General features: G+C 37.3%; 1 protein-coding gene across 1 annotated transcript; it reads right to left on the reverse strand.

Moving 5' to 3' along the window:
- Positions 1 to 11,736, reverse strand: OSGIN2 (oxidative stress induced growth inhibitor family member 2). Its single transcript, XM_009891941.1, has 6 exons — positions 11,585 to 11,736; positions 6,056 to 6,192; positions 4,866 to 4,869; positions 3,826 to 3,989; positions 3,036 to 3,127; positions 1 to 1,048 (listed from the first exon to the last, which is right to left on the reverse strand). Exons 1-6 carry the CDS (start codon positions 11,649 to 11,651, stop codon positions 1 to 3), a joined length of 1,512 nt encoding a protein of 503 aa, XP_009890243.1. The 5' UTR covers positions 11,652 to 11,736.
- Positions 11,737 to 14,462: the final 2,726 nt, after the last annotated feature.

Consider the following 14,462-nt stretch of genomic DNA (forward strand, 5'->3'; position numbering starts at 1 on the left):
TTATGGTACCCCATCACCTCCTCCATCCCCACTTTCAATCAATTCATGTTTCTTCTTTTGTCTTATTGCCAAGCATCGTGCAATGCCCAATGCACCTCCTTTTAAAAAACGTACAAAGTTGTCTCCCACCAGAGGACCTAAAGCAAAGAGGTTAGCTTCTTTAGTGCATTCATAAGTGTATGGATCAATCTCTATAGGGTTCCCCTTGCATGTGATGGGCTGATTAGAGTGATGACCTATGCTATGTCCTTGGTCCTTTAGAAAGAAAAGATTTGGGTGAGAACCTATCAGAACTAAGGCTACAGAAAACTTCAAAATTTTCTTCAGTCCGGAGGCACTCTGAAGAACACATTTCATTTCAGGCTTGAAGGAAAGTACGTTGTGTTCAGGGAAACTAGTGTAAGCAGAATGTAGATTAGAGTCCACAGTATGGGACTGAGTACACATCATATGATAGACCTTATGGTATTCAGGGTAAAGCTTTTTAGGTAACTGTTTGAAAATTAGGCTTGTATCAGTAACTCTTCTACGAAACACATGGATTACTGGGATGTTGTTGTTGTAGGCACACAGTACTGCATCAGCTGCTGTAAGTCCGGCACCTACAATTAACACAGGGTCTGCCTTCCCACGTAACTTTCCTTTGCTGATAGCAGCTCCGAAGTCAGTCATGGAATGAAGCACAAAAGGAAAGTCTTCTCCTTCAACTTGTAGTCGGCCAGGAGAATCAAAGGTTCCTGTGGCAAGAGCCACATTCTCAGCAAAGAGGCAAAAGGGCACATGAGAACCATCTGTTGCTCGCTGATAACCTCTGACTTCCCAGTTTCTCTTAATCAGTGATTTCTGTCCATCTTCCGTTTCCAAATGCTGTGTTGAAATATTTTCCTTTATTTGACTTCTGTCTTCATCATCCTTTCCTCGGTAAAGCCTGGAGACTGATGTTATGTAAACGTTGTCTCTGAAATTCTTTTGGAGGCCCATGACTTTAACATAGTGTTTATAATAACGAGCTATTTCCTCTGGCATTACTCGATCACTCTTTGTATTTCTGAAAAAAAATTGAATGGTTCCAGTTAATATTTAGACCTTACAGCAATTTCAATATCATATATGGCCCACCACATGACAGTCAAATTTAAGAGGATTGAATCTGCTCAGTATAACTGATGCTAAGTTCAATTAGGCATTCAATTTGTTTTATCTGTTCTCTTGATTCCTGATATACAAGACAAGCTAACCTTTTTTTTTTTTAATAGTTGTACAATCTTTACAATGTAAAGTGCTATGGCGATTAACAAATTTAACGTAACAAAACTCTGCAGTATCACAGTAGGTCTGTATGGAAGCATTTTAAAAAGCCAGTTTAGCATCGCAACTGACAGCAATATAATACTGGCTAAACTTGTACTCAGTGAGAATACACTTACTTAGGATATAAGTAAATATCATAGTAATTGTTAAATGCTAATTTTGAAACTCTAGGTTCGATATATTACTTGAGCCAAATATTCTTCATTATACTTTGCAAAAGACCTCTCCCTTGGGTACAGGTAAGTTCAGTAAGTATCGAATTAAGTAGTTCCATATCACAGGAATGAAAAAAGCAAGTATGACACAGAACCTTAATGCAACTATGTAAACAGGATTATGATGTCCAAGTGTCCAATAAAAAACATTATTGCACTGCAACCCTGATATTACATCTATGCTTTTCTCATATTTATTGTGTTCTCATTTATTAAAAAAAAAAAGCTGAAAATGTAATTATTTTTAACAGGTGCACGAATTTTGCTGCTTCTTTAGAAGTAAGCTCTAGGAACAAGGCAAAAGAAACAGTGGTGAACATCAGGATTGCCACTGAATTATGCTTAAAAGCATTTTTACAAGAAATTGGACTATTCATTCTCGTAGATTAACAAGATAATAGCATATGTACTTCTACATGTTCAGGTTACTATGCTAAAAATCCTGATGAGGTATTTATTGAAGAGGTTAATGCAACAGTATGACACCTGTTACCATGAGACTGAGGAAACGATTTTACATGACTAGAAGTTTTTGGTATCATTAGTACTTTGTAGTATCACAGGTCAGTATTTCTGTTTTTAGTATTGTTGAAAACTGTAATATAAACAAATTAGCTTCAGATAATAAGCAGCTTATGGGATTTCAGTTAATAAGGAGACAAGATTACTGTGGTTATCTAAGAATGCGATTAAAGAACAAAGGTACAGTTTCTTCACTATAAGTGTCCTGAAATGAGTAACAGTCTGCCCTTAAAGACATATGCCCAAGTAATTTCACCACTTCTTTTGCCATACGTGGTACAAGAACAACTTCCTTTAATTTTGCTAGAACAAAGGCAGGAAAATTTTAGAAAAAACTTATGGAGAGTGTTCACAGGTTCATCTTCTGACACAGATCTTTATGAACTAATTGTACAACTCAAGTAAAAACAGTGAGCTTGTACGAGACAGTAATTTTTCTTCTCTAATTTTTTTTCAAGAAACTTACTATGCAAAAATAACATCAGGAAATGCTGAATTATGCTCTTAAAATTAAAATTCATAGACAGCAACATTCCAGATGCTGCAGCTTTGCCTGTAAAAACAAATACTGATACATACAACTTCCTGAATTACAAGAAAGCTGGTGTGTACAGCAACTTAAGTTGCATCCATGTTGAAAGAGGAACTTCCAATACTTCCGTAGATTTTAAATTCCTCCCTCAATCTTCCCTAAACTCTGACCAAAACTGCTTACAGTAACAGTGCTTCTTTGTGAAATGCTGCTAAAACACACTACTGCTAGTATTTACGCTTTCAATGCACTCACAGCAATTACTCTGGCCGACCATTGTCCATTTTTTCCATCTGAGTACACACAGCAGAAAAATTTTCAGTGCCATCAGGCAATTTAATAAACAAAACAAGAGTCCCTCCTGTAAACAATGAAGTGTGAAAGTCTTCCAGTTCTTAAAATAACTGGACTATCTGGATTCTTACAGCAACTAGGTTTCCCAAATACATCTTTACCTGCGTTTGCTAGCTGCCCACTCCTTAAAGGTAAGGCCAGGCAATTCCATCCAGTCTCCAAAACTAATTGTCAGCATAGAGCCTTCCATAGACTATGGAGAAAAAAAACCACAAGATGCATGACCAGATACGTTCCAATTGGATATATATATGTAAAACACAATTAAGTTCTTCTCATTGTACTCATTTAGAGCAATAAAACACCTGAACATAACATAATACCAGGACATTACATGAAGTGTTGATGAACTATATTTGTGTTACAGTTAGATACTAATTTAATCAGCAACTACATGATCTAAAAAGCAGAAGGTGAAGAGACAAGTGAAAGGGAAATGAAAAGCAAGTTATTTAAAAGATAAAACAAGAAGAAAAACATGTAAAACCAACAGCATATGTACACAGTAAGATTTAAGATTTTGTAAAAAAGCACCTGGAAACAATGCAGACGAGAAAAAAGTCAGAAAATACTCTACATTACAATTTATTAAATTTAAACTAATAAAAAAAACACTGAGACAGCAGTCATGGTCACAAATTCCTAAATGAAGAACATCTTTTTCCTTCCTTTCTCATCTCCTGAACATATTTAGGCTTTGGTAATTGAGCAGTCGAAACTGCAATTGCCACTACTATCTAAAACAGACTTACACAGAATGGTCAGGGTTGGATGGGACCTCTGGAGATCATCTAGTCCAACCCCCAAAGAAAAGATAGTAAGACAGTAAAAAAAACCCAAAACCACAAAATTGCCAAGTTACCCTAGAAGTGGTATGAAATTTTTACTCACATGCCAAGCCCCACCAGGTGGTCCTTTACCAAGCACTATATGGGGAATATAATTATGTTGTTCTAGCTTCCAGTGCAAAACTGGTGGGTAGTCATACCCAAAGTCAGCATCAGGATGAAGCAAGGTATCAAAAAGCACTGCAACCGGGTTTGAAGGAGCTGGGACTGTTTAGTTTGAGGAGGAGGAGGCTGAGGGGACCTAAAGTATGAAAGAAACATTATATCTTCATGCAATTTTTACTGTTCATCATGCTATTCTAATGTACAGAAGTTGAATTTCAACAGAAAACACAATTAGTTCAAGTTGCATTTTAAGTAGAGTTTAAGTATTTAAGTGTAGAGATTCAATCAAAACTCTTCTCAGAAATAAATGCCGTGATTCAGTTCATCTATAACTCTGAACAATACATTTCACTCATTTAAAAATTGCATGTCAGTAACACAGTAATGCCGGGGCAGGTCAGTATTTGAAATTCATTGTAGAAGAAATACAGGGACAAATATTCAAAGATCAGAACAACTCAGTAACATTTAGATAGATAGATAGATAGTGGACTGCTTGAAACAAAGAATTGCTAGTATTTGTAAGAGCCCCATTTTGATAAAGCAAAGTTGGAATCTAAAGCCATTAAGTTTTAAATATCAAGTAGAAAAAGCTCCTTCGACAGCTCTTAGGTAGTTTGAACACTAACTAACTTTATTGTATTTTGAAATAATGTAGGTGTTATTTTTTTTAAAATAATACTTATAAATAAAACTAGGCTTATTTTACAAAGCTGTTAATGTTGAGAACAATTTCTAGAATTTTGTAAAACATTCACATTTCAGCATCTATTAACTAGCCACGTCCTAAAAAAAAAATCACAATGCAATGGCAAATATTTGAAGAGAGAATAGAGATTTGAAGAAAGATTTGGCCATGAAGCCAATTTTTGCTGATAAAGACAGGACAGTTCAGCTTCCTAAGTTGGGAAAATATCAAGGGATCAGGGCAGGATGAAGTACACGGAACATCTGTATCCAAAAGCTTAGGCAACTTACTCTCCTGCCAAAAAAGTAAACCTTGAGACTTAAGATCAACATTACATGCAAACAGTACAGCACTAAAACAAAACAAAAACCAAAACAAAACCTCAAAGCCAAACAACCCCTACTTCCCCACTACAAACACATATGCATGTTTGTATTTCAAATAAATTAGTCACACAGGCAATGCAGGTAGTGATAGCATTGCGAGTAATCCATCAGGGGTATAGTGAGGTGAGCTGAAGACAATAATAACATGGCAAACAAATAGACAAGTGGGGAGAAAAATAATGGAGAAAATTTAACTAATCAATCAGACAGAAAATCTGGATGTATACGAGGATAACAAATACAGCACAAGAGCAAGTGTGAGCGCAATGCAAAAAATGAAGGATGCATACCCTTCAGAAAAGAAAAATGAGTTGCGTTTATAGAGGATATATGTCCCTAACGTTAGTAAAAATAAAGTCTTAGTGAGAATTGTACTATTTAGGAAGATTTGAACTTGAAATACGTGTACTTGTAGTACGTTAGCAACATGTGTTCTTTGATAAGAGTGCCCAAACATTCTAGGGCACAAGAGCTGGAACTCCCGCATCAGCTACTCACTGACCAAGTAGTGCTTTAGACACTTTTGGCAAAGTAGTAAAAACACGAGAAAGGGCAGATTGTAAAACTAAAAAATACCACAACCAAAAAGCCTCCAAGAACCACAAAAACCATGACATGCCTCAGGATTGGATCTAATGGTCATGGGTTGATTCTATTTAAATTAACAGAATAACAAAATAACTTATTAATGCATTAGAAATACAATTAGGTAAGTAGGCTGGTTTTTCACAATGCAATTTCCAGAACTTTTTTTTTTTTAATAAGCAGTTCTTAAAATGCATTGCTTTTCATCTGAAGTGCCCTCCATATAATTTGTTACAAGCCTCTGGAGAAGGTATATACTGGCCTTTATTTTACAGGTAGGAGAAAGAGAAGCCAAGAGATAAAGCTAGTTGTTTGAGGCCACACAGTTACTGACCTTTACTGTGGTCTAGTTCTTCATGGGGTGAGAATATTAAGCCTTTTCTTGTCTACGGCACTACTTAACGTAAGTTGCAAAAGCATTTTAAACAGGATCATTAATGAAAGCCTACTGTTTTGTAATCCAGCTTGCAGTAGGAAAACAGCTAGACAAGATGGCAACCAAAGCTTACTTGATCAACAATGGAAAGATGTCGAGCTTCTTCTAATTTCGTATGTAGAATGGGGTTTGGGTGTATAGCTTCAGGAGATAAATATGGCCTATATCCAGACAGCAGGTAAGACAGACAAATTCCCGAAGGTCCATTTCCTATTAAAGAAAGAAGTTACGGCTTTAGTGAAAATATCAATAATCTAAAGTTTGGAAGTCACTAAATAAGCAGAAATAAAATCATACTAAAGCAGTATAACGCAATATTCCCCTGATTCAAAGTAGCTTATGAACTTCACAGTAAAATATATCCTACCATAGGAAATTCCTCCAAATAAACAGAGCAAAATCTTTTTCGGATAACAAGAAACATATGTATGACTGTTTACACCATGGAACAAAATGCATACAAAGGAGTTGCAAAACTGACTACATAAAATTCACTACTCCTGTGTGAAAATGGTCCGATGGATAAGATCTGGTCTGCCTGTCAATCACAGTGATATCTGAACATAATTGCCATCTTACAACTTTGTGTTCCCATTTATGCTGGGTACTGTAAAACACAGAACAGAAAGACAATCTAGACCATATGCTCTTCAGGTCTGCCCTTAAAATAAAAGGAAGAAAGAGATAAGCAGAAAGCTGAAGACTGCAAATCCGGTGAGAAGCCCCAGACACAGCGCAACAGCAATGTAAAAGCTGAGTGAAGACAAATACCGTAGATAAGTGGTAAGGTACAAGAAACCCATGTAAGACTACATTCACCATTCAGCAATAATATCAGTTCAAACATCTTTCTATATCCTTTTTTGTAGCATTTTATAATTCATATACGTGCATTATTGCAACTTAGACTAACTTATTTTCAAAATGTTATTGAAGGTGTGAAATGGATGGGACCAAACCCCTACCATAAGGTAATTATTTCTATTTATTTGACTAGTATTAAACAAAGTAGGGGACCATATTTATAACATGCAAATATAGAAGTACCATTCATATTGCAAAGTCAGATATCAAAAGCTAGGGAAAGCACAAGTCAGAAAAGTACGTGCTATGATACAGACTTTAAACATGTGACTATGTACTGTTATTTCTATAGTTCCTCTTCCTCATTAACTGAATGAAAAGCACAGTGTTCTCCTAAGAGGCACTATTCAGTATTTTGTCTTTGTTTTCCATCTAGAGTGGCACCCATGATATTTACCATACACTATTCAAATTCTGGGCTAAAGATAAAGTTACTAATTTATTCATGTTTTCATATAGCACTCATTGTTAGGATGTTAGTTCTTACCTCCTACCATTTCAACTCTTGATCTCAAGAGTTCACCCATCTTTTCCTGTTCCCCATCACCTTTGCACACGGTATTTCCATCACCTGTTAACAATCCCACTTCTCTAACGCCTGCCACTTCTCCCTTTTCTCATTTCCCAGTCCCTAAATCCCCCGTCAGTTTGCTGAGACCCTGTTCATTCCCAGTCTCTTCATACATCGGATCTCTTTTTCCCTCCTCCACCAGGCTACACTCATCACTCCGGTCCCCAGTGGCGGTATATCCTATACTTTAGTACAATGCTGTGTGCGTAGACCGGTCACAGCCATGGGCTACAAGAAAATCATGTAGGCTCACTACAGAGGAGTTCTTCAAGGCTGAGACTGTTAAGTTATATCAACTCTTCAATAAGCATGTTTTCTCTGAAGGCCTAGAACCTGAATAAATATATGAGACTGCACAATGACACCTACCAAACAATCCAGTTTTTGCACCCAAATAAGGAGTCAAAAATAAAGGCATTAGAGTGCCTGTGTACTGTAAGGACCATAAAGCACCAGTAAAAGACTGCCTAGGAATGCCACGGATTTCCATCACTGGAATCTTCAAGACAGCTAAATCAAAAGTCTGTAATAAAAGGTTTAAGTATTGGTGATCCTGCCTATATTATTTCCCAAACCACTTCAATTCCTACTTTGCCATTTACAAAAAAGACCATAAAGAATCTTTCAGTGAAAACACTCTTCCTCACAGTGTTGCACCCTCCCACAAACAGATCAGCATGAGATAGCTGGGTACGCTTCAGTCCAGGAATGTAAAGCTCACAACAGATGCAAGCCCCTTTTGTCACCCACTTCCCACATAAGATGGACATGAGAGAGAACCTTAGCAATACATTGAAACCATCCATGACAAAAGCCCACGAAGTTGTGAAAACACTCGAATCATACCTATAGTTCACAAGCATTCCCACAAACGACTAAATTCTTAACTATTTTTAGAATTATATCTTGTGCACAGTAAAGAATTTTGTTTCTTTTTACAGGTGCATAGCTAGATTTTTTTTTTCCCTACTGGGGTGTAAAGGAAGCTAGTCCACAACAGAAAGACAAAAATGTGTGCCATATCCCAGGATGCCATGCTACAGATTATTCCTGCCGGATAAGACTAAAAAGAACCAACTGGATAACAAAAGTTGCCAAAACAAAGGCTGGCAAGGGCCAAGGAAATTACTGAGGATGGTATTATGTTAATGTGGTTGTCCGAAAAGCAGATTTGTTACCTGGTGTGCAACAGGCCAACTCTCACGCACTCAGGAGAGACACTGATTATTTATTTCAGAGTTGCGCAAGGCTGGGTGCTCAATGGCTTTCCACAAATCAAGCACACCCGAAATCATCACCACAGTATCTTTTATACACACGAATTATGTAATCATACACTCCCAGTTACAATGATTGGTTAGCAATTAGCATATAATTATAATATCTGCTTTGTCATTTCTCACACTATTGCGCTGGTGCAGAGGAAGGGTCCTCACCTGGGTGAGGGTCTTCCTGACCTACAGGTGGCTATTTTAGTATTATAACGAAGGTAGTTCAGCTAGGGGCATCTGAAGGGACCCAGCTTTCTTTGACAAGTTGGCCATACACATAAGACAACTTAATTAAGTCTGTATGTCTTTGATCTGGACCCTGACATTCCAGGAATTGTACCAGAAACACTTAAGACGAGTTTCTTTGATTTTCATCTTTTGGCTTTTAACTTAGCAATTGTTTATTGTTTTCCAAACTAGGTCAGCCTGCAAAAACCATGGTTAATTTTAACTCAGCAATAAGTATCCAATAATTGACATCAAGGTGAATTACTGAGCTCCCCTGGGACCATCTAGAGAGCTGATCCAAACCCAGTTCCTATTCTTTGAGCAGACTAAATCCAAGAGAAAGAAATTCCCCTGTGGACATGTTCTCAGGAACACACAAGATGAAGGTTCAGCTGCATGGTCTGCAATTAGACTTGCTATGATTTTCTCAGAAAATCCTTGCGGGGGGGGGGCGGGACGGACAGAGGGGGAAGAAAAATAACAAAGTTTTTGAAATGAAAAAATTATACCCGAGGATATTGCTCTTTATTTACACACAAGGCCTCCAATAACAGCTCTGATTGCAACTGAGAGATATTACTATTACACAAACTTTAGATATACAATCAATATAACCTAAACCACACAGCCCTGTTCATTTAAGGAGCAGTTAATATTTTGTTTGGACAGCAGCAGAAGCTTCTCCTCACCAACAGTAAACTACAGTGCAATCATCTTTACATTATGTGTCTAAATTTAAAGCAAATAATCAACTTCAAACCTCGTAACAGTCTTGTTATTTGGATGAAAATTTAAAACATTGTGTTTGCACAGTAATGATCAAACTAGTGCAGAAGATGAAAGTATTTAGCACCGAACATCCTCTAGACTTAGAGCTCCAGCATGAAATTCTTCAATCCCAACTCATTCCAATGGAATGTATCTGTTTCCTCCCAATATCTTGACAACAGGTATAGCACAGAAGTTTCTTAGTATTACCACAGTGGCTTAGTACTCTACACAGAACTGCAGTACAATATGCAGCACAAGCTTAGAATCAAATCTTAAATTGGGCATCATACAGGGAAAAAGGGGATGGTGAAGTTAAAGAAAGGGGAATATAAGTTATCGCTGCATCATTAAGTTAACTGCTTACATATGTGCCACCTTTTTCTTTCTGATTAACAAAATAGTGCAATGAAAGGATGGCAGCACTATGAAGCTAAAAGTATGTTTAATTCCAGCTATACAGGAATCACACGGAGAAGATTAAAGCAGTAGAAAGTGTGTGTGTGTGTATATGGGGGGATGACAACTGTTTTTGTATTCTTCTACTACATAGTTAAATCATTTTAGATCCATTTTAAGGCTCTTCAGACAGCCAATGAATTAGTGATAATAGCCTGCCAATGGAGAAGATCAGCTTGTGAACGGTCTCAAATGTATCTGTGAAAAAGCATCTGGGCAACGTATTTCTTTTTCAAGGAGACATAGTCAAAGCAGCTGTGTTTGGTGTTAGCACATAGAAGGGCGCTCTAGACAAAATAAGTATTAAGCACAGGTATTTGCATAATGTATATTTGCAAAACTAAACAGTGAAAACTGAGTCATTCACCATATGGCAAACCTATACTAAGGTTGACAAAATGCCAGGAAACTGTTGCTCTTCAACTATGATGCAGAACTCAGCAAGTGATTCACGTCTGTCACATCCACGTAAGTCTGTTACATGAGCACTATTTTAAGCTATCATGAAGAGAGCTTTGAGAACAGGCACTGTACAAACACCAGTCTTTCAAAGTTGTGGAGATTTATTGTGAGCACATTATGTTGAAACATCATTCTCCGTGATCTCTGCTTGTCTGCAGGTACAGTTAAAGCTGTTGGTTTGCTGTGGTCCCAACAGCTTTGGACTAGATTACTGAAAACCTCCTTTACTCCAGATCTTTTCTTTATCCCCTCATCAAGTCACAGCAGTAAGGAGCTGGTGACCAGCTGCTGCTGAGAAACCTTGGCCCAATACAAATCACCCTGGCACTCTCAATTAAGCTGTGTACCTAAGGAGTCTGGTCCCTCTGCCATCCTGTCATTCAGCAAGATTTTACAAGTACAAGCCTTTAACTATTTAATTAAGACTACAATTTATTGTTTTAAACTGGTTGAATTGACTTGGTTTCACTTTGGAAAAGATGGGACACTACTCAGACATTACTGATGGATGCAACAACAACAAAAAAAGGCAATTAATGATAGGTTAGCATCCAATCAACATACAGCACACATTTTACATTATGCTTTTCACTGTCCCATCTGACATCACAAACTTCTCCTGGTGCACCATCAACAACCTCCATGCAACCTGAAGTAGACATACCACATTAATCCAACCCTATGTGATCAGACCAACATTAGAATCAAAACAGTTCTTCTGTTAAGACTCGTGTATCTGCTGCCAAAGAAACATGTCTCATTTTGTTATAACACAATTTGAATTCAAATTTACTCAAACAGGAAGTCCCTTAATATAATTTTATGGTACTGTTGTTAATCATAACAACTGTATTACTCTAATAAACATCTTCACTGTAAGGATGCTAAGCATTAGTTATTTAATGATAAACGACTTAATGCAGCAGGTCTATAAAGGCAACGGCAGTGACAGAGAATCTTAAAAAGTGAAAAAACTCACCTATTATTACTACAGGCAGAGTAAGCAGGGAGTCCCCAGGCAGAACAGTTTCTTCTATTAAAGGCATTCTTTTAATCTTCCTCCCAAGGCTGTCACCAAAATACTGGACGAAAGAATTCAAAAGCTGTCCTTCGGTTTCAGGGCCGCTGTAACTTCTAATTAAGAAGGATAGATGGGAGAAAACTAAAATGAAACAGCTGAACTGTTGTCAGAACAGTCTCTTCAAAAATAAAGTTGTTTTTGATGCTTTACTTTAAGAGCTATGAAATTGGCAAAACTGAGATTAAAACTGATATACTCCATCCAATCTACAAAATTTTACTCTTTGGCACAGCTTTTCTAACGGAAGATTTTTAAAAAGTCCATTTTCTCCTAGAGAGTCTACAGAAGGATAACAAAAAGGCACAGATGGCTCTGCAGAGATGCAGATTTCTAATTTCGCTTTATACAAAGGCAAAGTATAACCAACAAGCATTATTTTGATCCCCCGCACAGCAGAACCCATTCCTCACTATCCTTATCAAAAAGGCGAGAGGTGCACACTGCCTAGACAACTAACAACATTAAGGCCAGCCAAGGGCTGGAGGAACAGCTAAGGTACAACAGCAGCAGTTCGTATCCCCTCCTACCTGCTGAGCAGCACAGTGGACTTTGCCTCAACAAATCTCTCTTTGGGTAGAAGTAAGGCTGGTTAAAGCCGGCAGTGGTGTGAAGATGGAGAAAAGCATAATCCCTGTATGCCCCAGACACAGCCCATTTTACCAGTGTTAAAAGAAAACTTTTCATTAACGAGAATTGCTACGCAGTCAGGTCAGCTGCTGTGCAGCAAACTGCTTTCACCCCTTGTCATTCTCCTGAATTTCTCAGTTCTTTCTCTTAGGTTCCTCTCATAACTGTTCACCGTTGGAATGTGCTTCTAGACTAAAAAGACTTGTTTTATATTGTTTGATGTTTAATTATTTAGGAGCCCTTTCTGAAGCCTTTCCAGGTCACTGAAGAAGCACGCACTATCCATTTAGCCAGAAAGACAGTGGCAAATTAAAAATAGTCTGTTATTGGCAGTTATTTTATCAAGTCTTCAAAATAAAGACATAACTTTTTAATTAAAAATACTCCAATTAACTGATCTAAATGTTCTTCTTTACAAACACAGTTTTAATTATTAACTTAATAAAGAAAAGTACTCTTATTTATTTCCTAGAAATCTGCATATCTTAAAGCTATTCTAGTATTTCAGGAAATATTTTCTACACAGGACCAAAAGCGTAAGACACTGATCCAATTCCCATGGCCTTCAAGAAGCCACGTACACTATGCGCCACCTCAACTCCCACAGCACTGAAGCTTCTGCTACGTATTTCAGAAGCCTTTCCTCAATGGGCAAGAATGAAGTAAACTAGAGACACAGCTGTACAGTAATAGCAGCACTGGCACACACTGTAATACAACTCTCTGATGGTTATTTCCTTGTTAAAAAGGGTTGGGAGCTATTCTAAGGTTGTATTTATTTCAGAAATCAAGTACTCGATTATCTGTTTCCTGCACTACAACAAAAAAAGTCCACAAATTACATGCTTACTGTTTGATTACAGCTGCACATTAGCTCTTAGTGATCTTGGAGATGCATAACATACAAACAGCATGAGTTAGATGAAGATGGGTAGAAGGCAGAGAGGATATCCAATTATCATACTGCTTTTTTCACCTCTGCTTTTAGATAAGTACAGGTAGACTATATTATTTTCCAGCCTTTGCTCAAAGTTAACTAAGGCAATACTACCCTATGCTTTGCAAAAGAGGCTTAAAGTGAGCATGCATGTTTTACTGGGGTTTTAATATACTTGCTGTGCTAGACAGAAGATAAAAACCAAAAGAAACATTTCAAAACCTCTTTTATGGGATATATGCACAGTGCTGTAGGCTACAAAAGAATCTTTAACAATAAAAATGTTGCTTCTGTGCAGCTTTGATAGTGTATCACAAACTACTCAACTGGTTTAGAGCAGAATCTAATTTTGCATGGAAACATCCACATACAACGCACAGTTTCTCAGCTATTCTGCAAATGAAGCAGATGAAGGACTGTTGTCAGGAGCACGTTCTTCCTTTGCGAGAACATCATACCTGAACTCAGTAAGACCTTAAGTTAGGGGCCAACATCTTCCTAACCTCTGAACAACACCGAAAGCCACCAAGTACCAAAAGTTTTCATCTTGACAAAAACTCATGGTAGACACCTTTGCAGAGGTGGGGATTTGGTAAAAATATCTATGGCTCTAGTCCTGCAGAGATGCAAGTGGGCACAAAGATGAGTCAGTTCCAAAGCAAGTGCTTAGTTTACCTTATGCTGGTCATACCAAACAACCTTGAGAATTACATTATGTCAAACACCTAGATTCTAAACATGTTCCTCTTTTTTTTTTTTTTTGGCTTTTCAGTTAATTACTTTTATTTTTAATTGATGTGAAAAACCCATTAAGAGAAAAAACACAGCACATACATAAACGTTTTTCTCCCTTTGAAAAAGAAATAATCATTCTTTCATAATAACAGTCTTAATTTACTGCACATTATTAAAATAACAGGCGCCTATTTCAGGTAGCAGTTTTGAAAGATCCTAGAATTCCCTACATACTTTTAGCAAAAAAAAAAAAATAATAAAAAAAATAAGCTGACTGTGGTGGGCGGTTAACAGAAAACTCGTTATATAAAAGGAATATATATTTGGTCTCAAATTGCCACTTTGGGAAGCAAATTTAAAATCTGACACCGTCCAATTGTTGGGGTTTGGTTTGGTTTTTTTTTGACAGGGCACCACCGTTGGCACCCTATAGCTCTGAGTCATGGAAACTTTGAAGTGATTTGTGTCTGACTACCG

Source organism: Charadrius vociferus, unplaced genomic scaffold (genome assembly GCF_000708025.1).
Source record: "Charadrius vociferus isolate BGI_N301 unplaced genomic scaffold, ASM70802v2 scaffold15, whole genome shotgun sequence".
NCBI classification, from domain to species: Eukaryota; Metazoa; Chordata; class Aves; order Charadriiformes; family Charadriidae; genus Charadrius; species Charadrius vociferus.

Bases quoted from the DNA above. Each gene is read 5' to 3' on its own strand.
- OSGIN2 (XM_009891941.1), bottom strand. From the start codon at position 11,651: ATGCCTTTAATAGAAGAAACTGTTCTGCCTGGGGACTCCCTGCTTACT. The intron at 6,193-11,584 runs GTGAGTTTTTTC...TTTCTTTAATAG, and splicing joins TCTGCCTGTAGTAATAATAG to GAAATGGACCTTCGGGAATT. The intron at 1,049-3,035 runs GTAAAGATGTAT...ATTTTTTTTCAG, and splicing joins TGGGCAGCTAGCAAACGCAG to AAATACAAAGAGTGATCGAG.